Source organism: Chanodichthys erythropterus, chromosome 16 (genome assembly GCF_024489055.1).
Source record: "Chanodichthys erythropterus isolate Z2021 chromosome 16, ASM2448905v1, whole genome shotgun sequence".
Lineage (NCBI taxonomy): Eukaryota > Metazoa > Chordata > Actinopteri > Cypriniformes > Xenocyprididae > Chanodichthys > Chanodichthys erythropterus.
Genome location: NC_090236.1, coordinates 43888126 through 43914164, shown reverse-complemented (window position 1 = coordinate 43914164; position 26039 = coordinate 43888126). Strand labels below are relative to the sequence as shown.

Here is a 26039-nt window from a genome sequence, read left to right as displayed (position 1 = left end):
CATTTATCTTAGGGACGTAAAGCCTGACAACATGTTGCTAGACAAGACAGGCCATTTGAAGCTGGCAGACTTTGGAACCTGCATGAAAATGAACAAGGTACTAGAGATGTGTGCAAAACTACACATTTTCATAAGTCAATGTGACTATGTGACTATTTTGACTAGTTAATATTGAGACCTGCATATATATATATATTTTTGTATATATATATATATTTCTATATATATATATATATATATATATATATATATATATATATATAATATATATATATATATATATATATATATTTACACAGAACTTTTAGAGTTTCATCCCTCTGCCTAATGTGAGAATAAGTATTGGGACAGTTTAACTTGTTTTTTTTTTTACTATGTAAAAGTGTAAACGCTAATATTTAATTGTGAATCACTTGTAAGCAATTACAGGAGCGAGTCTGTGACCTATAGACATCACTAGACTTTAATGCAGCCATTTTCAACGGTTGCTTGTTTGGCGAGTTGCATGTTAAATAGGATTTGGAGTGTCCAGTTTGGAATGTCCTGAAAATGATAGATGCCGCTGGTAAGCTTCAGCAACTGACAATGACCAGGTCAGCTGAGAAAATCAACAGCAGTTGATGATAGACAAATGACAAGGGCTATGAAAAAAAACTCTAAAATAACTGTAAGTAAAATCACCAGCAACCTCCAGAAAGCTCCAGAAAGAAATGGTCTCACAATCTGCTGTTCGCAAGAGACTTCACCAACAGAATTACAGAGGATACACAGCAAGATCAAACATCTGATCAGCTCCAAAAATAGGAAAGCCAATTTGAATTTGCAAAAACACAGAGATGAGCCTGTAGAGTTTTAGTTTTGTGGACAGATGAGACAAAGATTAACCTTTATCAAAGTGGGAAAGCAAAAAGTGTAGAGAAAAAGGAAACTGCAAATGATCCAAGGAAATCATGGTGGATGTAGAGTCATGTCATGGGCATGCATGTCTGCCTCTGGAACAGGCTCACTTATCTTATTCAATGAGTAGCAGAAGAATGAATTTAGAAGTGTACAAAAGAATCTTTCCTACCAGTGTTCAAGAAAATGCCACCAGACTCACTGGGAAGTACTTCATATGGCAACAGGACAATAACCTAAAACACTCGTACTGCCAACTCAATAAAGATTATCATGGTAAAGAAATTTTGGGTCTTGGATTGGCTAAAGCCGAGCACACACTTAACGTTTGTAAGGCCGATTATGAATGTAAATTGATACTTATGACGGATCGCGCTCAAACGCGTCCAGTCAGAGCCAGTTGCGTTCGGTCTGCGATTACAGTCGGTGTAATCATCAAAGATGTCAAAGGTGTAAGTATATAAATCGTCTCCAGTCCCAGGAAACAATCGCTTGTATGTTGAGCTCAGTCTTAGAATGTTTTAGCTAGTCGTTAAATGTGTGCCCGGCTTAAGTCAGTCTCCAGATTTAAATCCTATTGAACAAGCATTTCACCAGCTGAAGAGAAGACTAAAGGCAGAAACTCCCCAAAACAAGCAACCATTGAAAATGGCTGTATTAAAGGCCTGGAAAAGCATTTCAAAGTGTGAAACCAAGAGTCTGGTGATGTCTATGGGTCACAGACTCGCTACTGTGATTGCTTGCAAGGGATTTACAACATTTTGAACATTTACTTACTATCATTTATTATAGACCCTTACAATTCTCATATGGGAGATGCAGAGAAATGAGCAAAGTCATTTTTATATGCAAATCTATATTTATTTGTAAATGTGTTTGTGTGTATGTGTATTTTTTATATATATATAATTAAGATATTACACAATTTTGCTTAAAGGGAAAACGAAACTATTCACATTTATAACTTTTACTAGACTGCATTTGACACACAGAAAAAGTAACAATAATTGTCATTCATTATATGATGTAATAAAAAAATTGTTTCTAGCTTCTCTACTTGGTTGTTACCTAAGAATAATCCACCATCATAGTTATCGATACAACTGAAAATATACATTTAAAAATGTACATTATGACAGCTGTCTGTCTCACAGAGCAGTGAATGTTGTTCGCAGCATTCTGTAGAATCTCTTAAACTTTTAAAGCACCACTACTAAAAAATATTAAAATCAAAACAATAATCCAAAAATGATCTAAAGCTATTCAACCTCATTAATGAACAAGTCAGTTGGTGAATGACAACTTGAGCCATTCCTACAAAGTACTTCAGTCACATTTAGTATTCTTTCATTTATGCTGTAGACTCTCTTCTGTAGTAAATTCTGTTGTTTTTCTTTCTCCTAGGATGGAATGGTACGATGTGACACAGCAGTAGGAACTCCAGACTATATTTCTCCAGAGGTACTGAAGTCGCAGGGAGGAGACGGCTACTATGGCCGAGAGTGTGACTGGTGGTCTGTGGGGGTCTTCCTGTATGAGATGCTCGTTGGTGAGTTTAGCATCAGTGCAACAAGATTTTGCATTTGCACAAAAGTATGCATGCAACCTACCGGAATCACTCGTTTTAAACAAACACCAAACAGAGGAGAGTCTTTGGCAAAAAGAGAACGCAACAGAGCTCGTAATATAACCAGAATCAACGACTTGGCTTTTTGGAGATGGCGGTATCTGAGGGGTTTGAAGTGTTGTTTTTTAGTGTTGAGGAAGGTATTTTATTGAACAGATAAATTGCCATATTTAGCTCTCTAACAGAGATCATTGTAAAAACCTTATCTATCGTGAAGGGTCATATTCATCCACACAGTCCTGCAGAGCTTTTAACCGCTAGAAGGTCAAATGTTCCATAGTGTACCTTTAACTGAAAATAAGAGAGAAATTAATAAAACATAACCACGATATAACTAAAAAAATGGAACTAAAAACAAAGGGACAGATTAATAAAACGTCCTCGCGATTTAACTAAAACGAATGAACAAATTAATTAAACATTTTTGTAAGAAGTGTTATTATTGTTAACATTAACAAACTAAAACTAATAAAAATAATTTCTGTTAGCTAGAATAAAATAAGATACAAAAATTAGCCATCTGCCTTTTGAAACTAACTAAACTAAAACAAAAACGCACATTAACTAAATTTAGTTTTCATAGTTAGTTCCAGAGCATATTTGAGTTTGCACTCTGAAGAGCATTAAAGGTTTATATTTACATTGTGGTTTTGAACACCTAAATATAATGGCAAATCAGAGGTGTTTAAGTTATTGAGAATCTGCTCTATACTGCTCAGAAGAGAGTTTCTTTCAAGTTCGAGCTCAGTGACTAAACTGCACCATTTTTCTTATTATAATCAACAAAGTGCAAACATGATGTGCAGGTGCATCTCAATAAATTAGTATGTCATGGAAAAGTTAATTTATTTCAGTAATTCAACTCAAATTGTGGAACTCGTGTATTAAATAAATTCATTGCACACAGACTGAAGTACTTTAAGTCTTTGGTTCTTTTAATTGTGATGATTTTGGCTCACATTTAACAAAAACCCACCAATCTCAATAAATTAGAATACTTCATAAGATCAATAAAAATGGATATTTTAAACAGAAATGTCAGGCTTCTGTAAAGTATGTTCATTTCTATGCACTCAATACTTGCTTGGGCCTCCTTTTGCATGAATAACTGCATCAATGCGGCAGGGCATGGAGGTGATCAGTCTGTGGCACTGCTAAGGTGGTATGGTAGCCCAGGTTGCTTTGATAGCAGCCTTCAGGTCATCTGCATTGTTGGGTCTGGTGTCTCTCATCTTCCTCTTGACAATACCCCATAGATTCTCTGTGGGGTTCAGGTCAGGTGAGTTTGCTGGCCAATCAAGCACAGTAACACCATGGTCATTGAACCAGCTTTTGGTACCTTTAGCAGTGTGGGCAGGTGCCAAATCCTGCTGGGAAATGAAATCAGCATCTCCATAAAGCTTGTCAGCAGAAGGAAGCATGAAGTGCTCTAAAATTTCCTGGTAGATGGCTGTGTTGACTGTGGACTTCAGAAAACACAGTAGACCAACACCAGCAGATGACATGGCAGCCCAAATCATTACTGTGTAAACTTCGCACTGGACTTCAAGCAACATGGTTTCTGTGCCTCTCCACTCTTCCTCCACACTCTGGGACCTTGATTTCCAAATGAAATGCAAAATTTACTTTCATCTGAAAAGAGGACTTTGGACCACTGAGCAACAGTCCAGTTCTTTTTCTCCTTAGCCCAGGTAAGACGCTTCTGACGTTGTCTTTGGTTCAGAAGTGGTACGTGGAATGTGACCGTTGTAGCCCATTTCCTGAAGACGTCTGTGTGCGGTGGCTCTTGATGCACTGACTCCAGCTTCAGTCCACTCGTTTTAAAGCTCTCCTAAGTTCTTAAATCGGCTTCGCCTGACAATCTTCTCAAGCCACGTCATTCCTTTCACTTGTACACCTTTTCCTACCACACTTTTTCCTTCCAGTCAACTTTCCATGAATATGCTTTGGCACAGCACCCTGCGAACAGCCAGCTCTTTCAGCAATGACCCTCTGTGGCTTACCCTCATTGTAGAGGGTCTTGATGATCATCTTTGATCATAATTTAATAGAACTTTAAATTAAATATTATAATAATTTGATTTTTTTTATTATTATTATTTTGATAAGCAGCAAGCTGTAATCATCAAAATAAAAACAAAAAAGTCTGGAAATATTTTACTTTGTCTAAATCTAGAATATATTTAAGTTTTACTTTTTGAATTAAATTACAGAAAAAAAATTTCATGATATTCTAATTTATTGAGATGCACCTGTAAAAAAGAGGTTCATTGTTTAGTGTAGTCCACTTCCGTTATTATAACTAGAGTTTTCGCAAAAGAGTAGAAGTAACAGACAGCTTTCTTTTCTTGCTTTGTATAAACATGTAACTTGTGTAATTTAGTTAAATAACCAGCTAATAAGCCATCTGTTGGTGAATCAGAGTACAAACTGTTTGTGCAAGGAAAGCTCATTAGAAAGATATGCTCCCTTAGTATTGTTTTGTGGTGCAGTCTTTTTATCTCGTCACATTTCAACTGCAAAAACTCTTTAGAGTGCTCATGTTGCAAATTACCATAAAGGTTGTCTATAAAAAGCTACACTTCTGAGCATAAATCCCTACATCCAGAGGGAATGTCCTGGCAGAAGCACAAGAGTAACAGTTCATTTTGGCTCCAGTTTAAATTCTTAGAAACTAACCTCAAAAGACGAAGACACATTCCTGAGAATGTGAGACTTCCCAACAGATGGAGAGATCACAAAGCTAGGAACAGAGGAAGCTTTCTGAAGAATAAGTGTATGTGTTGTTGAATGTATCCTCAGGTGACACGCCATTCTATGCTGACTCTCTGGTGGGCACCTACAGCAAAATCATGAATCACAAGAATGCCCTGACCTTCCCCGATGACAGTGACATCTCAAAAGATGCAAAAAGCCTCATCTGTGCATTCCTCACGGACAGGTTTGCATACAAAAAATACTTTTAAACTGCAAATAATATACAGTACATGTGTTCAGCATTGATCATTTATATATCAGGGATTGAACAAAAGCATGTTAATTCGAAATACATTGTGCTTATGTTGTCATCTCTCACTAGGGAGGTGCGGTTAGGACGCAATGGAGTCGATGAAATCAAGCGACATAATTTTTTCAAGAATGACCAGTGGGCATGGGAGAACATCAGAGAGAGTGAGTTGAGTTTCTGAACCTCACATCTGCCAGCTTAGTTATCTTTTCATTTGTTTTAAATTAAAGGGTTAGTTCACCCAAGAATGAAAATTCTGTCATTAAGTACTCACCCTCATGTCGTTCCACATCTGTAAGACCTTTGTTCATCTTCAGAACACAAATTAAGATATTTTTGATAAAATCTGATGGCTCAGTGAGGCCTGCATTGCCAGCAAGACTATTAACACTTTCAATGCCCAGAAAACTACAAAAGACACAAACAGTTAATGTGACTACAGTGGTTCAACCTTAATGTTATGAAGCAACTTTTTGTGCACCAAAAAACCAAAATAACAACTTTATTCAACAATAATATATGATGGCCAATTTCAAAACTCTGCTTCATGAAGCTTTGAAGCTTTACAAATCTTTGTTTCGAATCAGTGGTTCGGAACATGTATCAAACTGCCAAAGTCACGCCCCCCAGTGGTGAACCATTGACATTTCTTAACACTTATGACATAATGAAGCCTCGTTTACTGAAATCACGTGACTTTGGCAGTTTGATACGTGCTCCGAACCACTGAAAGAGCCCATGAAAGCAAAATGTAAACTTTTATGACCTGTTTGATTCATGTCTATTATCTTTGAAACCATCTATATACGACGGTGTGAAAGTCACTGGGTTCCAAAACAATAACTCTATGAACCAAAAAAACAAACAAACTTGGATTTACATTTTAAAATAGCTTCCTTTATTTTCCACAGAAAAGAAAATACTGACAGTTTCTTTGGGTGACTTCTCTCTTGAAGAATTTTTTTCTCAAGTGAAGAATTTCTCTGAATGATTCAGTGAAAGTGTTCTGGTGCACAATACAACAAAATAACAAAATTAACCTTCTAGACCAGGGTTGTCAAACTCAGTTCTTTGTGGCCTACTGTCCAGCAGAGTTTAGCTCTAACCCTAATTAAACAAACTTGAACCAGCTAATCAAGATCTTCAGGATTTCTTGAAACTTCCAGGCAGGTGTTTTGGAGCTGGTTGAATCTACACTCTGCAGGACAGTGGCCCTCCAGGAGCAGAGTTTGACACATGATCTAGACACCAAAAATCATTTACAGTGGGTACGGAAAGTATTCAGACCCATATTGACAGAAAAACACAGAATTGTTGACATTTTTGCAGATTTATTAAAAAAGAAAAACTGAAATATCACATGGTCCTAGTATTCAGTATTCAGACGCTTTGCTGTGACACTCATATATTTAACTCAGGTGCTGTCCATTTCTTCTGATCATCCTTGAGATGGTTCTGCACCTTCATTTGAGTCTAGATGTGTTTTATTATACTGATTGGACTTGATTAGGAAAGCCTGTCTATATAAGACCTTACAGCTCACAGTGCATGTCAGAGCAAATGAGAATCATGAGGTCAAAGGAACTGCCTGAAGAGCTCAGAGACAAAATTGTGGCAAGACACAGATCTGGCCAAGGTTACAAAAAAACTTCTGCTGCACTTAAGGTTCCTAAGAGCACAATGGCCTCCATAATCCTTAAATTGAAGACGTTTGGGGCGACCAGAACCCTTCCTAGAGCTGGCCGTCTGGCCAAACTGAGCTATCGGGGGAGAAGAGCCTTGGTGAGAGAGGTAAAGAAGAACCCAAAGATCACTGTGGCTGAGCTCCAGAGATGCAGTCGGGAGATGGGAGAAAGTTGTAGAAAGTCAACCATCACTGCAACCCTCCACCACTCAGGGCTTTATGGCAGAGTGGCCCGATGGAAGCCTCTCCTCAGTGCAAGACACATGAAAGCCAGCATAGAGTTTGCCAAGATGGTGAGAAATAAGATTTGCTGGTCTGATGAGACCAAGATAGAACTTTTTGGCCTTAATTCTAAGTGGTATGTGTGGAGAAAACCAGGCACTGCTCTTCACCTGTCCAATACAGTCCCAACAGTGAAGCGTGGTGGCAGCATCATGCTGTGAGGGTGTTTTTCAGCTGCAGGAACAGGACGACTGGTTGCAATCGAGGGAAAGATGAATGTGGCCAAGTACAGGGATATCCTGAATGAAAACCATCTCCAGAGTGCTCAGGACCTCAGACTGGGCCGAAGGTTTACCTTCCAACAAGACAATGACCCTAAGCACACAGCTAAAATAACGAAGGAGTGGCTTCACAACAACTCTGTGACTTTTCTTGAATGGCCCAGCCAGAGCCCTGACTTAAACCCAATTGAGCATCTCTGGAGAGACCTAAAAATGGCTGTCCACCAATGTTTACCGTCCAACCTGACAGAACTGGAGAGGGTCTGCAAGCAGGAATGGCAGAGGATCCCCAAATCCATGTGTGAAAAACTTGTTGCATCTTTCCCAAAAAGACTCATGGCTGTATTAGATCAAAAGGGCGCTTCTACTAAATACTGAGCAAAGGGTCTGAATACTTAGGACCATGTGATATTTCAGTTTTTAATTTTTTTATAAATCTGCAAAAATGTCAACAATTCTGTGTTTTTCTGTCAATATGGGGTGCTGTGTGTACATTAATGAGGAAAAAAATGAACTTAAATGATTTTAACAAATGGCTGCAATACAAAAAAAGAGTGAAAAATTTAAGGGGTCTGAATACTTTCTGTACCCACTGTATGTTTGGGGGTGGGCTCCATTGGCTTGGATCTTAATGCAACCACCCAAAACAACCTAGCACAACACAGCAATGCAGTAAGCCCTCTTGGGAACCTTTTAGCATCTGAATAAAAATGGCATGACAAACACTCACATTTCCTTTAGAAAATATAAACACACGTGCTGTAGAATCAATTGTGTGTTGTCTGGTGTGCCACTTGAGATTAAGATTCTGCAGTGTCTATTTACACAAAGTGCAAATAGCCCGCCTTGTTGAAAGAGGATATTTACACTCTCTCTGCCCACAATTGTGTAACTGAGCCAGACAAAATTACAAAAGAAATCCTGCTGATATCAGGATCAGCTGTGTGGAGAGTAAGGCGGGTGGCATTAGCCTTTAATGCGACTGACACGTTTGAATCCGCTTTTTTCCAAACTTATTCTTCTCCCTTTTCCCCATCGTATATCAGCTCAGAGAAGTGTTTATTTTTTATTTAAAAAAAGTGGAAATAAAATGCCTAATGGTTGTTTAATATTGGCAATAAAGTTAATAAATATAATAATACACTGAACATGTTGTTATTATTTCATACTGTTTTATAATATTCTAGAATGCACTTGACTTAGTGTAAACAGCATTTAACGCTATTTATGAAAACAATGGCCTAAAATTAACTTGTTGCTTGTTATGTCATGCTTTTCATATTATGAATAAGGCTTTTTTGGGGGGTGGGGGGTTGGAATGTCTCAAATATTCGACATGCATTTAGTAGGTTTGGTAATGATTGCTGGTCTCATGGATGTGACTATTGTGAGTGAGTCACAGTCATAGTGCCACCAAATGGCAGCAGGAAGTGTTACAAATACAATATGTTTTGAAATAATCCTCTTATATTTACCCAAATCAATTCAATCTTCAATATACAATTTATTAAGGATTATTAAGAATTAATGAATGTTTTTTTTTTTCATGTTGACGTGAAAATGAAAATGTTTGGATCTAAAGAAAAAAATATTCCTCTTTTAAATGTAGTTTGATTTACTGTCATGAGTCTTCGTGGAGCTTTACAGACTTTTATTCGCCAGTTTTCTGCTGTTTTATTTTTTCACCCAACCACTAGCTATTGTGAAATACTTGTTATTTCTTAAATATTTTCTAAATCCTTATTAAAAATGTAATTTTGCTGCAATTTTGTGCATGTTGTCCATCAAATGCTGAGTATAGACACAAATATACAAAGAACAACTGAACCTGCCTTTCATCATACTTGACTATTTGTACTTGTAGCAATTTTTGTTTGTTCTTATTAAAATGTAATTCTTTCTTGTTGCATGTAGCGGCTGCTCCAGTGGTGCCGGAGCTAAGCAGTGACGTAGACACAAGCAACTTTGATGACATTGAGGAAGATCGAGGGGAGGAGGAGACTTTCCCCATTCCTAAAGCCTTTGTAGGCAACCAGCTTCCATTTGTGGGTTTCACCTATTACAGCAATAACCAGTGAGTACTAAGATGCAGAACAGGCAGTAAGTGCTTGGGTCCCCAGGTGCTTGTGTTAGATTCCTAAAAGTAAGAAAATATATATGAATTATTGACTCTTTGTCAGGTTCCCTCGGGAATCAACTATAAAGACAAGTGACAAACGCTGCTCAACAAAGGAAGATAAGAGTCATGTAAGAACCTCAAAGCAGAGACTTTAAATTAAAGATTTTAGAGCATTAAATAGTGAGTCTATCTCTTAAACTGTGAGGATGACTGATTGTGTTTCTCTGATCTTTCAGTTGGAGAATCTTCAGAAGAGAATTTATCAGTTAGAAGAACAACTTCACAGTGAGATGCAGCTGAGAGATGAGATGGAGCAGAAGTGCAGGTGTTTATCTGTCTGTTTGCGCATCCACCCAAATACCTTATCCAACCACTCACCTGTCCATCCAAATCAGTCACCAAACACCTCATCCACCTGCCAACCATTCAGAACTAACCAAACACCTCATCCATTCAGCTCCAAACCAAACTTTTATTCTTCCATCCACAACCAAACATCTTATCCATCTATCCAAGACTAATTAAACACCTCATCCATCCATACAGAACCAAACACACTATTCAAACCAATCAGACACCTCATTCGTCTATATAGAACCAAACACCTTATCCAAACCAAACACCTCATCATCTATCCAGAACCAGACACCCTATCCAAAACAAATAAAACACCTTCATCCATCCACCCACCTAGAACCAATCAAATACCTCATCCATCTAGAACCAAACACCCTGTCCAAACAAATTAAACATTTCATCCATCCATCCATCCATCCATCCATCCACCCAAAAAAACAATAAAATACCTCATTCATCCATCTAGACCAAAACACCCTATCCAAACAAATAAAACACTTCATCCATCCACCCACCCACCTAGAACCAATCAAACACCTCATCCATGCATCCAGAACCAAAACCTAACCAATCCAAACAAATCAAAAGCCTCATCCATCAATCATACATCCAACCAAACACTTCATCCATCCAGCCACAATACAACAATCTAACCATCCCAAACCACCATCATCCATCTCAAATCAAACTCTTCATTCAGCCATCCATATGAAGATGCATCCATCTCCAACAATCCATCTACCTTTCCCCCATTTAATCTCCTCATCCCCATATCCAAACCTAAAGTAAAATTTTCTCAAAATCAGGCCTGTGAAATCTTCTTTGATTCGTTTCCCCCTCAGGGCATCCAATACAAAGCTAGACAAGATAATGAAAGAGTTAGATGAGGAGGTGAGTGAAATAATTTAATCTCTAAAGCATGTATCTAAATAAATACAGAGGGTGTGTATTTTGTATGCAATGGTTAAAATAGATAAAGTTAAATATCTCGTAAAACTTGGGTTATTTTTAGTGTTAGCGATTTTTAATCATTCTGTTGTCTTGACATGTTTCAGAGTAACCTAAGGAAGAGTGTGGAGGCTAACATGTCTTTACTGGAGAAAGACAAGATCATGATCCAGCACCGAGCAACAGAACATCAAAGAAAGGCTGACCAGGAGGCTGAAAAACGTAGAAATCTGGAGAATGAGGGTGAGAATTCAGTGTCTCATTCCAATTTTGCCTCCAATATATAATGGGGCTATTCCAGAATGCAAGTTATGTGACTTACCTGGGTAAGAGTATACAGACAGCCTAAACTTTTGATTCCAAGTTCAGTTTTAATATTTTTTAAATGAAAATCAAAAGAGGCAAGATAATCAGAGTAGAGTAGACATGTGTTGCCAAGACAAGCGAAGTGATAAGTGATCAGTGTAGAATCAAAACTGACTCTGGGAAATTGGGTATGTGTAGAAGAGAGTCTTTTTGTCGAAACTAAGTGAAGTGTTTATGGTATATCGTTTTAACGACGAATGAAACTAATGAAATAACACGTAATTTTATTTATTGTCAACTCTACATTTTAGTGATTAGTGTTATCGATTAATTGGAAATTGTGTATTTTTAGTGGGGAGTCTTATTGATGAAATTAATTGATTAACTGTTGTTGTTATTGGTGAACTGAAGTGCTCATGATAATTTTAGAGGGTATTGTTTTTATGAAATTTGTGTATGTTAGATTTTTTAGAGAAATTGTTTATCTAGTGACCTGCCCAAGGACTACAGATGGAAATTAGCTAATAGCTAAATCTGGTGCAGAGCATCTTCTCTCTTCTTGAGATTAATGTTTTTCTGTGCATTGTTCTTGAAAAATAAATAAATAAATAAATAAACTCCCTGTGAGATTGTGACTCCCCTGTTTCTTCCTATGAGGGTTAGGATTAGGTGTGGGAGGGGTCAATCAGAAGCAGGAGAGTCAAAATTTTACGGGATGTAAGATTTCAGTACAACACTAGACATCCTTCTGTCCTCCGGAGACCGTACTCCTTAGTTGCATACTTAGTACTGAGAAATGTCTTTGGATTCAGCACTTTGTTATGAGAATGGCTTTGTGTTTTTATCATGAACTCTGGGTTGATTGATCTTACTCTTGACTGCCTATTCTTCTGTAGAGCTGCTTTACAGCTGAAATTAAAATTGTTCTAAAATTGATGAATTTTGCAACATTAACACAGTTAATTTCCTTTTTATTAATGTGAAGCTGTTTCGGAAAAATCTGTATTATATAAAGCACTATAGAAATAAATGTGAGTTGACTTGAGCGTTTAGGTGAAAGTACGTTAACCTTGCTTTCTGGAATACCCCCATGGCAGAACCTCTATCATTTGAAAAATGTCTACTTTTTCATGGCATGTACATTCATACTGCCAAATCTTAAACAGTCTTTTGAGTTGGGCACTGCAGTTCATTAAATGTTCTGAGTAGAGCTAGAACCAGCAAAGAGCAGCTAGACCTATATGTGATCTGGATGATGATGGTCTGGAAAATTAGCTAATAGAAAAGGACCATAGGCCTAACATGAATATAATTCATCCAAGTGACATGTACAGTAGGTTGTTATAGTATACACTTTGCTCTGTTAACATGTTATAAGGAAAGATGAAGCATCCCTGCTCCCTGTATTAAATCTTTTTTTAATTTTCTTTTTTTTCCTTTTCTCTAGTGTCTACTTTGAAGGAGCAACTGGAAGACTTGAGGAAAATCAGTCAAAACAATGACAAGATTGCCCAGCTACAGAACCAAGTAAGCTTATCAAGAACACTTCTCGAATTATAAGTATTTTAATAGGTAGATGAGGTGGTGATTTTTATATATATATATATATATATATATATACTGAACAAAATTATAAACGCAAAACTTTTGTTTTTGCCCCCATTTTTCATGAGCTGAACTCAAAGTATACTGTAGGCTTCAGATTCACGCCTAATCAGTCAAATAACCTACACACAAAAATGTCAAAATGCCGTTTAGGTAACTGTCCTCATAAACACAGTTGGTTATGTCTTAAGTGAATGTAAACAGTTGAGAAAGGAAATCTATGTGTAGAATATTACAGTATATCCTATACAGTGGACCCTTGCAGCTCTTAAAGTGACAACAGCCCAATATTATTGCAAACAACAAAAGACAAATATACAATCACTCAGTGCTCTTAAATGAGTAACCTTTGTAGCGTTAATAAGGATTAATCTATATTAAATGTATATAGTGAAGACTATGCAGCGTTTTATAATCATGTTAATCCAATAATCGTGTTAAGTAATCATGATTTCAATATTGACTAAAATAATCGTGATTATGACCTTTGCCATAATCGAGCAGCCCTAGTTTCTGCTGTGATATTGAAATTGGTAGCCTATATAGATTTGACATTTAACTGTTATCTTTCATTGTTAAATATTGGTATCATAGCCTTATTTCCAGCAAAAATCATTTTATTGTAATATCATTATCCTAAAATATGATCATATTTAATTTCTTGAGCATATCTCTCATACCTAAGTTACATTACTTCAAGTTTCTCTTGTCTTATTAGATGTTGTGAATACTGGTGCTTTAATAAAATTACCTGGTTGAGGGAACTGAAAAGAGAGTAATAATATACATTTAAACAAGGCACAGCTTTTAATTTCAAGGCCAAAGAAAAAGGATGTTTAGAACATTTATTTATTTATTTTTTTGTGGTTGGACCAGTGAACATTTTGGTAGGGCAAGTAAAAATCAGAATAACTGGCCTCACCAGTAGAAAACTATTTAGAATTGAGCCCTGCTCACTAAATTGTGATGATTGACAGTGAATACCAAAAAAAGTGTCTAAATAAATCTAGAATGTAGTGTAAATGCAGACTTATAATCCTGTTGCCGCAACACAAAAAGAATACAAATCAGTGTTGACTGAATACATCGAGTAGTGTCAAACCTTTACAGTTAGCATTAATAATTAACTTATTAAATGTACTTAATTTATGTATTTTTATTTTCATATAGTTAAAAAGTTAAAGGGAAAGTGTTCCAATAGCTTTTGCTGTTTGTATCAAAATTGTGTAATTGTTTTAGAAGCTATTTCCTCACAAAATCATCCAATAAATGTGGATCTTTGGTTATTACAAAGGTGTTTACACCACATGAGAATTAAGAAACAACATCTCGCACAACCTTGTCATCCACAGCTGGGGGAAGCCAACGACCTTCTGCGGGCTGAATCTGACACGGTGGTGCGTTTGAGGAAGAGCCACACGGAAATGGTGAAGTCAGTGAGCCAGTTGGAGGGCGTGAATCGTGAGCTGCAGGAGAAGAGCCGTGCTGCAGAGAGTGTCAAACAACAGCTGGAAAAAGAGCTGCTGCAGCTGCAGACCACGCTAGACACAGAAAGACGAACCTGCAGCCGAGGCTCAGAGGAGATCAGAGAACTGCAAGGTAAGAGTGGGCTAGACTTTCCTTGATTTGTCTCCACCAACATAGACCACAGATGACACACATGCAAATTATAATATATATATATAATACACACATTCTTTTAGGATAAGTGTTCAGACTACACTCAGTACCTTTGGCAGCAGTTACAGTCTTTTTGGGAAAAATGCAAAACGCTTTGCACTCCTGGATTTGGGGATTTTCTGCCGTTCTTCTCTGTAGAATCTCTCAAGCTCTGTCAGGTTGGTTGGGCACTGATGTTTGAGTTCAAATCCAGGATATGGCTGGGCCCATAAACCACTGCATTGTCTTGGCTGTGTGCTTAGGGTCATTGGCTTGGCCCAGTATGAGGTCATGAATGCTCTGGACCAGGTTTCAATTAATGATATCTTTATATTCTGTTGCATTCAGCTTTCCACGTACCCTGACCAGTCCTCCTCTCCCTGCTGAAAAACACCCCCACAGCATGATCAATTACCACCATACATATAGTGCAGGTGATGAGGCCAGAGAACCTTGTTTCTCAATGTCTGAGAGTCCCTTTTTTGCATATTTCAAGCAGGTTTTCATGTGTCATTTACTTAGGAGAGGCTTCTGTCTGGCCACTCTGCAGCAACGCCCAGATCAGTGTAGTGTTGCAGTTATGTCCTTCTGCAAGTTTCTCCACACATGATCTCTGGAGTTCAGAGTGACCATCAGATTATTGGTTGCCTCTCTTATCAAGGCCCTTCTCCCCCAATTGCTCAGTTTGGCCAGGACACCAGCTCTTGGAAGAGTCCTGTTTGTTCCAAACATCTTTCATTTAAGAATTATGAAGGCCACTGTACTCTTGGCACCCAATGTAGCAAATTATTTTTGTAGCCTTCCCTACAGTGGCTCGACACAATCCTGTCTCTGAGCTCTGCAGGCAGTTACTGGTAGATTAGACTAGTAGATTTTTGCTCAATGCATTTTCAGCTGTTAGTACAGTAGATAGGTCTGTACCTTTCCAAATCAGTCAACTGAATTTTCCACAGAATTCCAATCAAAGTGGAGAAACATCTTAAATACCCCTTTTCCACCAGCATGAACCGGGTACTAGTTCAGAGCTAGTGCTATTGCCAGAGTTCAGAGTTGGTTTGACTGGCAAACCTTTAAAGGGTTAGTTCACCCAAAAATGAAAATTCTGTCATTTATTACTTACCCTCATGTTGTTCCACACCCGTAAGACCTTCGTTAATATTCGGAACACAAATTAAGATATTTTAGTAGAAATCCGATGGTTCCGTGAGGCCTACATAAGGATGACATTTCCTCTCTCAAGATCCATAAAGGTACTAAAAACACATCTAAATCAGTTCATGTGAGTACAGTGGTTCAATATCAATATTATAAAGCAACGAGAATATTTTTGGTGTGCCAAAAAAACAAAATAACGACTTATTTAGTGATGGCCGATTTCAAAACACTGCTTCAGGAAGCTTCGGAGCATAAATTAATCCGTGTATCGATTCATGATTCGGATTGCGTCTCAAACTGCCAACGGCTAAAATCATGCGACGTTGGCACTCCGAACTAGTTTTGCACAATATACCGGTACTAGAAAGGTATCGCGATACCCTGCTTTTAAAAACGGTCCGGTTCTTCATTTTATTAGTACCGGTACTTTGAGTGCCAGCTGTATTTCCTAAAGTGCGACAGCAGGGGGCAGTGTGCATGCAGCGCGCTGCTTCTCAGGCACATTGAGTGCGTGTTTATTCCTCTCAACTGTGCAACGGCTTTTATGGTGACGAAACGCGAGGTATGGTTGCATATACAGGTGCTCTTGCAGACCGTCCACAAAATGTTGAGAAAGCAGATGCACGAAGCGAAATATGGCATTATTTTACTTACATTGCCTACAGCCAGGGCAAGCCCATAGACACCACAAAGCCCGTCTGCAAAAGATGTTACAAAATAACGCAAGCGAAGGGAGTCAAAAACATCTTGCCGTCAAACATCCCGATTTCTACAAAGAATTTAAAGAGCGACAGTTTAGTGAATGTGATGCCAGCATTATGTTTATGCTCTCAAACATTAAATGAGTTATTTAATTATTTTACTCGGGCAAGCATAGCTCCGCAAAGAGGTGTATTATTGAGTCTAAGTTTAATAAGTGATATCTGGTTGCAAAAATAAAATGAATTTAAAAATACATAAATATGTGAAGGGTATATACAGTTATTTTAAACCAATTTATGCTTTAATAACATTGCTTTAATTATTTACAGTAATATAATTTTTACAATAATCTTACTGTCAAAAACACCTAAATGTATAAAAAAAGCATAACAGCAAATAATTTACAATTTTATTGAGCATGAAAATAATAAACATTAAAAATTATATTAAATCTAACTCTAACTTCATGGCAATGAAGCTCAAATCCAGAAGTATCAGCCTGCACACTGGAGAAGAAAGAAGTCATATGTTATTTATTTACTTTACCTGCTGTTTTAGGTTTTTTCCGTAGTATCGTTTAAATATCCGTATCGTGATATTTAAGTTGGGTATCGTATCGAAGTCAAAATTTTGGTATCGTGACAACACTACTACACTGATTCATTGTGCTCCGATGCTTCCTGAAGCATTGTTTTGAAATCGGCCATCACTTTATAAGTCGTTCTTTTCTTTTTTTTTGGCACACCAAAAATATTCTTGTCACTTTATAATATTAATATTGACAGCAATGCTAGCATGGTAGCGCCAAACACACCATCAACAATGGCGGACTTTGCATTACTATTGATGCTCGTGGCTTTGCGAACCTACATTGGACCGGCATTCAAACACGGCGAATCCAATGCGTTTGTGCAGCATGCTGTAATTTGTATAGACGGGAGATTATAATCGAGCTGCTATTAGCTTGATTAGCTGCTATTTCAAAAATGTCGGTCACAAGTTTCTGGTTGTCTTGTTGGTTACGGTAACCCCGCCCCCAGCCCCTGACTCAAGAGATCAGCAATGTTTTAGTGCTACTTACGAACCACTTTTCTTGGCTCAGAGCTGGTGCTTTTGGTGTCGAAAGACAAACAACCGATTTGAAACTAGGCTCTGGCTCTGAACCAGCACTCAAACTGCCTTTGTAGAAAAGGGGTAAAGAGAAATGGGATGCACCTGAGCTAAATTTCAAATGTCATATGTCAGTTTGTTTTTTTGTCTGAATTCTTTCTGAATCCAACTGTATATTCTTTATTAATAAGATTTTTTTCTTTTCTTTGGTGTGCAAATAGTGTAGAATAAATTTTAAATTTCAGAACAGCTATTCTGATTATCCAGCGAGATCTAAGTCTGTTCTTTGTCTCTTTGAAGCTCGTATCACAGGTCTACAGGAGGACAACAAGTACTTGAAGCAGAGTCTGTCTAAAGTGGAGCTGGAGAGGAAACAAGTCCAGGACAGATGTAACGTTCTTGAGAAGGTTTGTTATTTTTATATTATTATAAAATTAATAAAGACATAATATTTTAAAATGCAATTTTAATATATATTTTACATAATAATTGCAGTCAGTATTAAGATATTTTTGCATTGTGACTATTTTACCCCAATTTACATTACCATACATTACAAGTTTAACGGTAGATATGGTACAGAATTGTCCTTGTAAGGTTAGATGCCTTAGTGACAAGCTCTTGTACCCCTAAAGGTACTTTTTTCACATTTTTCTGACAGTGTATGAAAGTAAATTTAATATAAAAAAAAAATATAATAATAATGAATGGTCCTAAAATAGACTTATGTTTTCTCATGACATGGTTTGTAAGTCAATCAGCACTATTTTTGTAACGGTTTGTGCATGAAAATCTAATACTTTCTTACATTTAAGCTGATTTGGCTATATATCACTTCTCATGGTAATTTTGTTTACAATACAAGAGTTTTCCAAAGACCACCTGTCTACTTCAGACAAACCCCACTTTAAGAAATACTGACCTATGTTATGCTGTATATTATCACAAAAAAATAAGTTTTGACGTGCTGCTGCAGAGCAAATATGGAGACTTGCTACTGCCAATACATACACAGACATTCTGCTGTGAGCATGCAAGTGATGCTGCTGCTACAACATAAATAGGCAAACTATAAATACCATAACATATCTGAATAAGTGATGCTTGGGGAGGTGGAGGGCTTCATAAACTGAATAAATTGGATAATAGCAAACACTGAACCAGACTATTTAAATGTTGAACAAGCAAGCTCATTGGCTGCACTACAGTAGAGGCAAATCAGCTTGTACCATGTAGTAGAAAATGTGATTGCTAGCAGATTGTATGTAAAGGACCAGCCTGCACCTTACAGAGACTGAACTAGTCATTTTCAGCAATGCACTAGGCAGCATCGTGAGGATTTAAAATTTCTCACTGTTTTGCAACTGTCTCACCATTAAAAAGTCTATCTGTTTCAAAGGTATAACCATTTTACATACAGTAGAATGAGACTGGTTTATGGTTACACTTAAAATGGAAATCCAAGGCATTGCAATAAGATAATATACACCATTTTGAAAATATAGTCTCATGCCATAGTCTCACACAAGGATAACAGAAAGTGTTTACTTAAAGAAAAATCCACCCGCATAAATTTTATTTTAGACCCACTGGTACATTTGCCTACGAAGCTGCCTATGTGTTAATTTAGTTTTTTTTTGTAGGCTATGTAAAGTAACTGTGATTTGTGTAACCAGTGCTTCTATATTTTCGGCATCTTCAGGAGAAGAACAGTCTGGAAATTGACCTAAACTACAAGCTGAAGACTCTACAGCAGCGGCTAGACCAGGAATTGACAGAGCACCGCATCACAAAGGCTCAACTCACAGACAAATACGAGTCAATCGAGGAGTCCAAGTCTGCTGCTATGCATGGTATGTTTGTGTGCAAGACGTGTCCAGACACTGCACAGCGTCTTGTTTAGCTGCATGCCCAGACACCACCTTATATTATTGCATAATAATAAGTCCACCTTAAAAAGTGGCTGTATTTTTTTTTTCTTTTAATAGCATAATAAAATCCTAAAATACGTTATGATAGTATCAAATTAAGTTCAGAGAAAATACTTCCTGTGTTGTAATTAGACTATATTCATTTTTTGATGCTGATAACAGATTATAACATGGTTGTTCCCTGGGCATGGACCTGTCTTAAATCCCCCCCGGTGCTCCGAGTTCTCATTCAGCTTGTTGTTCAATGCACACAGACTCAAGAAATCTTTCCTCTTGGATTTATTATATTACAAAGGTGTTCAAAGGGCATAATATGGTTAAAGAAGCTCATTTACTGCAACCCAAACACACATTGTCATTGCAGATGGCTATCTTTTAACCCAAGTCAAACAACAACAAAAAAGAGCATGTCCAAATAAGTCAGACCTCTCCATTGAAAGAAACAGAGTACATTAACATTGCATCCAATCAAAATTAAGAGAAATAATTTGTGCCAGCATTACAAAGTCAATATAAATGGCTCCAACATGCTACAATAGCCAAACAGAAGTTGTTGACTGATTTAGAAATGCTGAATATTCACCAATATATTGATTTGACTGATCTTGTCCGTGGTGTTCAGTCTTTCTCTACAAATAACAAAATCATCTCTGTCCAGCGGTGGAGCAGAAGGTGTCGGAAGAGACCACACTGCGGATGCGAGCAGAGAGCAGGGTGGTAGAGGTGGAGAAGCAGTGCTCCATGCTGGAGTTTGACCTCAAACAGTCTGTACAGAAGATGGAGCAGCTGATGAAGCAGAAGGAGAGGCTGGAGGATGAGGTGAATGTGAACCCACTAAAAAGCTTTGATTGACAAGACCATAAACTGTTAAAGGTGTTATGAATTCCACATCTGTCATCTTTTCTCCACCCTACCAGGTGAAGGATCTGCGGGTGCAGTTGGAGCAGGAGTCTGGGAAGCGTGTGCTGGCCCAAAACGAGCTGAAAAGCTGGACGATGGAGGCCGAACGCCTGAAAGGATCAGAGAAGCAACTCAAACAGGAGATCAACGCGGCCCTCGAGAACAAACGCTCCGTCGAGTTCCAGTTGGCACAGCTCACCAAGTATGCTCCTTTGCTCTCTCCTGCCCTCAAAGAGTCATGAATATATACGTACATGTCTCCCTTTTTTAATAAAAGACACACAACTCAAGTCTAGATTACCTAGACTTTAAATATCATTTTCATTAAAAATAACTTAATTTATGTTTCGAAGATTAACCAAAGTCTTATGGGTTTGAATGACATGAAAGTGCGTATATGATGACAGAATTTTCATTTCTGTGTGAATCATCCTTTTAACTCATTTATTTCTGAATTCATTTAGTACAAGTATTTCTGTTGGTTCTGTTGGACCCTAATTGTAACACTGTTCTGTCCATATAATGTCATTCTTTTGGCTCTGAGCCTTACTCCCAACAGCTACTGTATTACATTACTGAATATTTGGATGGCTTTTCTGTCATAGAAAAGGCTATTGTTTATTATGTTTAAACTTGGCCAAAACTATTGGCTAGTATTGGCCAGTATTTACATGGGTGGATTAAGGATAGCCCTCCATCTGACCACATCCACAGCCAGTTAATCTTAAACCTTACCCTCTGTCAGACTCTGTCGAACACCCAGGCATTTTGACAGATTGCACAGCTTTGTCATTTTCCGTACTTTAAATTCTGCGTGAAATCATTAACCGATTTATATTATACAGATTCCTGACCTTATTGTGAGGTATGCATCATTTGACATTATTCCAACTGTTTGTAATCTTTCATCAAAATATAATTACTTGACATCTTTCAAATGACATTTGCTTGGAACACCTTGCCATGCTGTTACAATGGACCTAGGGTGTGGTTTTACACTAATTTTTTTACTTTTTGGAAATTTTTATTTATACATCATGCTTGAGGTGTGGCGTTTGAATAAATATTGTTTGTGAAGCTGAAGTGACTGTGATTGATTGAATTGTATCTCCTCAGGCAGTACAGAGGAAATGAGGGTCAAATGAGGGAACTTCAGGACCAGCTGGAGGCTGAGCAGTATTTCTCAGTGAGTATGACAGACTGCTGAACATAATTTCATTTTTCCTGTTTCTTAATGAGGTGAAAACGCATCAAGTGCTTTGCATAATAAGGCCTTTTAGGTAATTGCCTTTTACTTTTGTATATGATGTAATCATCATCCATAACATGCTCGCTACAGTATTTACCTACTTTCCAGGTATCTTCTATAGTCCTATAAAACTTATAAGGATCAAGGCATGGTTCATAGTAGCCAGGTTTCCATCTAAGTTGCAGATGTAATGTATGTAAAAAACTGGAATCTTGAAAAACTTTGCAAAAAAGCTGCATTTTCAATACTATGTTTAAGAAATGCTGCAGTATATCAACGGAAATGAAGTTTTAGATACAGGAGAACCTACGGTGGCTTCTTTTTTTTTAATGTAATAAATTAATGGCATCTTAGAGCAAGCAGACAAACCACACAGTTCACAAGCAGTCAGAGGCAGATGCCTCTGTTTGAGAATGATAGCGTGCCTGGCAGTTCTGGGAAGTAATTGTAACAAATCATTTTGATGACAGTCTTTGGCTTCAGCATTTCATAATGACCAGATTGATATTTTACATGTTATTCGCAGATATTTCCTTCTCTGAGCAAATTATTCAGTCATGACACTTGTTTGTTTATGCAAGGTTACATGACATTTTTTGATGTGCCATAAAGAATTTAGTTTTCTTGAAGAAAAAATTTGTCAGTAACCAGACTAAATAAATATGATAATGTCACTTCCAATCTCATCTCCTTAATTAAAAAAACCTAACTACTAACACACAGAGGTCCACCTGCTGTAATTAAGTGGTCCAGAGTTAATTATTCCACTTTTATCACAATTACCACGAGCATGTCTAATATACTACTTTTCTCTCAATCATTTTTTTAGGTTTTTGGCCTTCAACCACTCATTTGTTCAGAACTGTTTTGTTACACCTTTGACTAAACAGCCATAGACAAAACTTTGGAAGGAATTGATGGAATTTTGTCAGTGATTAATATTTGAACTGTAATATTTGGCAGTTGTATGTAAATTAACTAACATTTTTCAACAAATATTTGACAATGCCATGGTGTAAGGCTCAGCTGACTGACTGAGTTATGACCATGATAGGGTGCTATGTTCTTGTGTGTAGTCATATCATGAGAGGAAATCAGCATTGTTTATATATTCTCAAGCCATTCTTTCTTGTTTTCAGACACTCTATAAAACTCAGGTGAAGGAGCTAAAGGAGGAGATAGAGGAGAAGAATCGACAAACTCAAGAGGCTCTTAAAAAAGTCCAGGACCTGTACTCAGAGAAGTAAAAATCCTCTTCATGAATTAGTAGCTTTTGCAGAAGAAGGAACTAGAGTATTTTGTGACTTTGAAATACTGTTCAGAATTGCTAGTGAACTTTCTTGTAAACTGTTTTACCATAAATCTTTTTTGTAGGGAGTCACTCTCTGCTCAGTTGGACCTCACCATGACGAAGGCAGAGTCAGAGCAGTTGGCCCGTGCGCTACAGGAAGAGCAGTATTTTGAACTCTCTCAGGAGAACAAGAAGGCTGTGTCACGTTACAAACAGGAGATCACAGAGAAAGACTCGACAATCACACAGGTCTGTGCAGCACACGCTCTGTTATTAGTGAAGGACAGGCGTCTGTCTCTAAATCTGATTTCATTTATATAGTCAATTTGTCTTCCATCACATTTTCAGTATTGGAACTCTATCACCTGGCTTCACAAACAAGGCTTAAGCCTAGTCCCAGACTAAAATGCATGTTTGAGCTGTTTTAACTGAAAGCAACATATCTTAAAATATGTCAGTGCCATTGTTATGTCTCAAGGTGCTCACCAATAATGTTTTTTTTTTTTCTAAGGCATGTTTATAAAAGCTACTTGAATATCCTAATTGGACTAAGGCCTAATCCTGGCTTAATCTAAACCCTGTTTGTGAAACCAGGCCTGAATACTGTACAAGCCACCTGCAGTTTTAGTCTGTCATTATCGTCACCTTTGTGGTTATATCAGTTGCTTTTAATTAGAGTATAATGCATTTTCATTTAGCTTGAGGAATCCAATAAAACCCTCACCAAAGATGTGGAGATCCTCAGTAAGGAGAAGACCGAATTGAATGAGAGGCTCCACGCTCAAGAAGAAGGTAATCTTAATTCCAAGTGGTTTAATTCCAGCTACAGTTTATCTTTACACATTATCATAATTTTTCTAATGTCTTCCTGTAGAGTTTGCAGCAGAGAAGGAGGAGGTAGCAAACTCAGTAAAGGCGAATTACGAGAAGGCCCTTAATATAGAAAGAACTCTGAAGACACAGGTATAACCACTATACAGCAACTCTGTATAAATAACTTATGTTTATATAACTAAAAGTGAAAAAGCCAATGTCATCATCGCCATAGATTTGAATGTGTGAAAGTGAACAAAATAAGAGAAATAGGAAAGTCTTTTGAGAAATAGACTAAATTTAAGGCTTCTTAAAATGCATCTGATACAAAGATTTATTGAAAAATTGCAACTTTATGCCTTCTAAGATACCATGTTTTAGTATTTTGGACTGTGACAAGCTCAATGAAAGAAAATCATCCAAGGTGGTGGAAAAGTCATTATTAGAAACATTTCAATCTTTTAAAATTGTATCTAATTAATAAATGCAATTTTACCTAGCATATATACTAGAGTTGTAAAAAGTACAGACTTCTGTACCATGTCGGTACTGAAATTTTTAAAAAGTGATGCTTTGAGCGCTGTTGAGTAGGGCTACACGATATATCATTTTAGCATCGAAATCGTGATGTGCGCATCTGTGATAGTCACATCACAGGATGTGTGATGTCTAGTATAGGGATCGTTAATCCGTACGGACCAGATACCACGGTTCAAAACGCACACGATTCTCTGATTAATTACAAAGTTTGACCATCATTCAATGAAAGTTTATCATTTGAATGTGTTTTAAGTCCTGTCAGTTAAACATTCAAGAGATTTTAAACCATTTAAGTGCAAAAAGACGCGAAAGAGAGCTCAATTCTGAATGGGGGGCTGTTTTATGTGCGCACAGATTCATGTATCTTTGTTCTATTATATTTGTCTATGCTTGTAATTTGTTCATTATTTTCTATGTGTATTCACTCACCTACAAAATCACCCCAATCATCCTAGAATGATTAATTCTTTCCAAATAGAGCTATTCAATGCCATCTGGTGAATTTTTTTCATATCGCAATATATCGCAGAAAAACTAAATATCGCAATGTTGATTTTTTCCAATATCGTGCAGCCCTGAGCGGATTCGTAAACACTTCTGATTGGCCATTGTGTTCACACGCTCATCACATATGTCTGTGATTTGGCTTCCATGATCAATGATTCAAAAACGTTGTAAATAGTCATCAATGATGCTCTTCACCGAGCGCTTACATACACATGGGAGCGTTTGAAACCAGACATCTATCGCAGACCAGTCAAATTTTAAGTCCTGCCAAGGACCAGATGATGTCCTGATGCAGAAAACCATATATATATAGCCGTGTGAAAAAGTTAGGACACCCTATTGAATTCCATGGTTTTCCATATCAGGACACAATAAAAAATCTTCTGGTCCTTGGCAGGTCTTAAAATTTGGAAAATAAAACGTCAGATAAACAACAAAACATTACATATCACACCATCTCATTATGTATTTAACAAAAATAAAGCCAAGATGGAAAAGCCATGGGTGACAAACTAAGGACACCCTATGATTCAGTTGCTTATAGATCCACTTTTAGCAGAAATAACTTTTCTGTATGACTTTATCAGTTTCACATCGTTCTGGAGGAATTTTGGCACACTCTTCTGAACAACGTTGCTCGAGTTTATCGAGATTTGTGGGCATTTGTCTATGCACAGCTCTCGCCACAGCTTTTCAGTCTGGACTTGACTGGGCCATTGCAACACCTTTGTTTTTTCAGCCATTCTGGTGTAGATTTGCTGGTAATCTTCAGATCATTGTCCAGTTGCATGACCCAATTTTGGCCAAGCTTTAGCTGTTGGATAGATGGCCTCACATTTGACTGTAGAATACTTTGGTATACAGAGGAGTTCATGGTCAACTCAATGACTGTGAAGGGCCTGTGGCTACAAAACAAGCCCAAAATCATCAACCCTCCACCAGCATGCTCTACTTTTAGAATGAGGTGTTTGTTCTGATATGCTGTTTTTAGTTTTCACCAAACTTGGCACTATGCATTATGGCCAAAAACTTTGTTCTTGTCTGTCTAAAGAACTTTGTTCCAGAAGTCTTGTGGTTTGCAAATGTGCAAACCTAAGCCATGCTGCCATGTTCTTTTTAGAGAGAAGAT

At 37.4% G+C, this 26039-nt stretch overlaps 1 protein-coding gene across 3 annotated transcripts in view; it reads left to right on the top strand.

The window, feature by feature from the left end:
- rock1 (Rho-associated, coiled-coil containing protein kinase 1) overlaps positions 1-26039 on the top strand; it is a 121762-nt gene that overhangs the window by 69953 nt on the left and 25770 nt on the right. For all 3 annotated transcript variants that reach the window (XR_010891887.1, XM_067362272.1, XM_067362271.1), the window contains exons 6-25: positions 13-97; positions 2302-2446; positions 5327-5465; positions 5604-5695; positions 9633-9792; positions 9899-9965; positions 10074-10162; positions 11037-11085; positions 11250-11385; positions 12896-12975; positions 14406-14652; positions 17980-18086; positions 19382-19532; positions 20269-20429; positions 20528-20712; positions 21627-21696; positions 22899-23002; positions 23134-23299; positions 23749-23842; positions 23925-24013. Coding sequence is in view for 2 of the 3 variants with exons in the window: in XM_067362272.1 (XP_067218373.1) it covers positions 13-97; positions 2302-2446; positions 5327-5465; positions 5604-5695; positions 9633-9792; positions 9899-9965; positions 10074-10162; positions 11037-11085; positions 11250-11385; positions 12896-12975; positions 14406-14652; positions 17980-18086; positions 19382-19532; positions 20269-20429; positions 20528-20712; positions 21627-21696; positions 22899-23002; positions 23134-23299; positions 23749-23842; positions 23925-24013 (2416 nt within the window). In the remaining variant the exon portion in view is untranslated. The remainder of the gene's footprint in view (positions 1-12; positions 98-2301; positions 2447-5326; positions 5466-5603; positions 5696-9632; positions 9793-9898; positions 9966-10073; positions 10163-11036; positions 11086-11249; positions 11386-12895; positions 12976-14405; positions 14653-17979; positions 18087-19381; positions 19533-20268; positions 20430-20527; positions 20713-21626; positions 21697-22898; positions 23003-23133; positions 23300-23748; positions 23843-23924; positions 24014-26039) is intronic.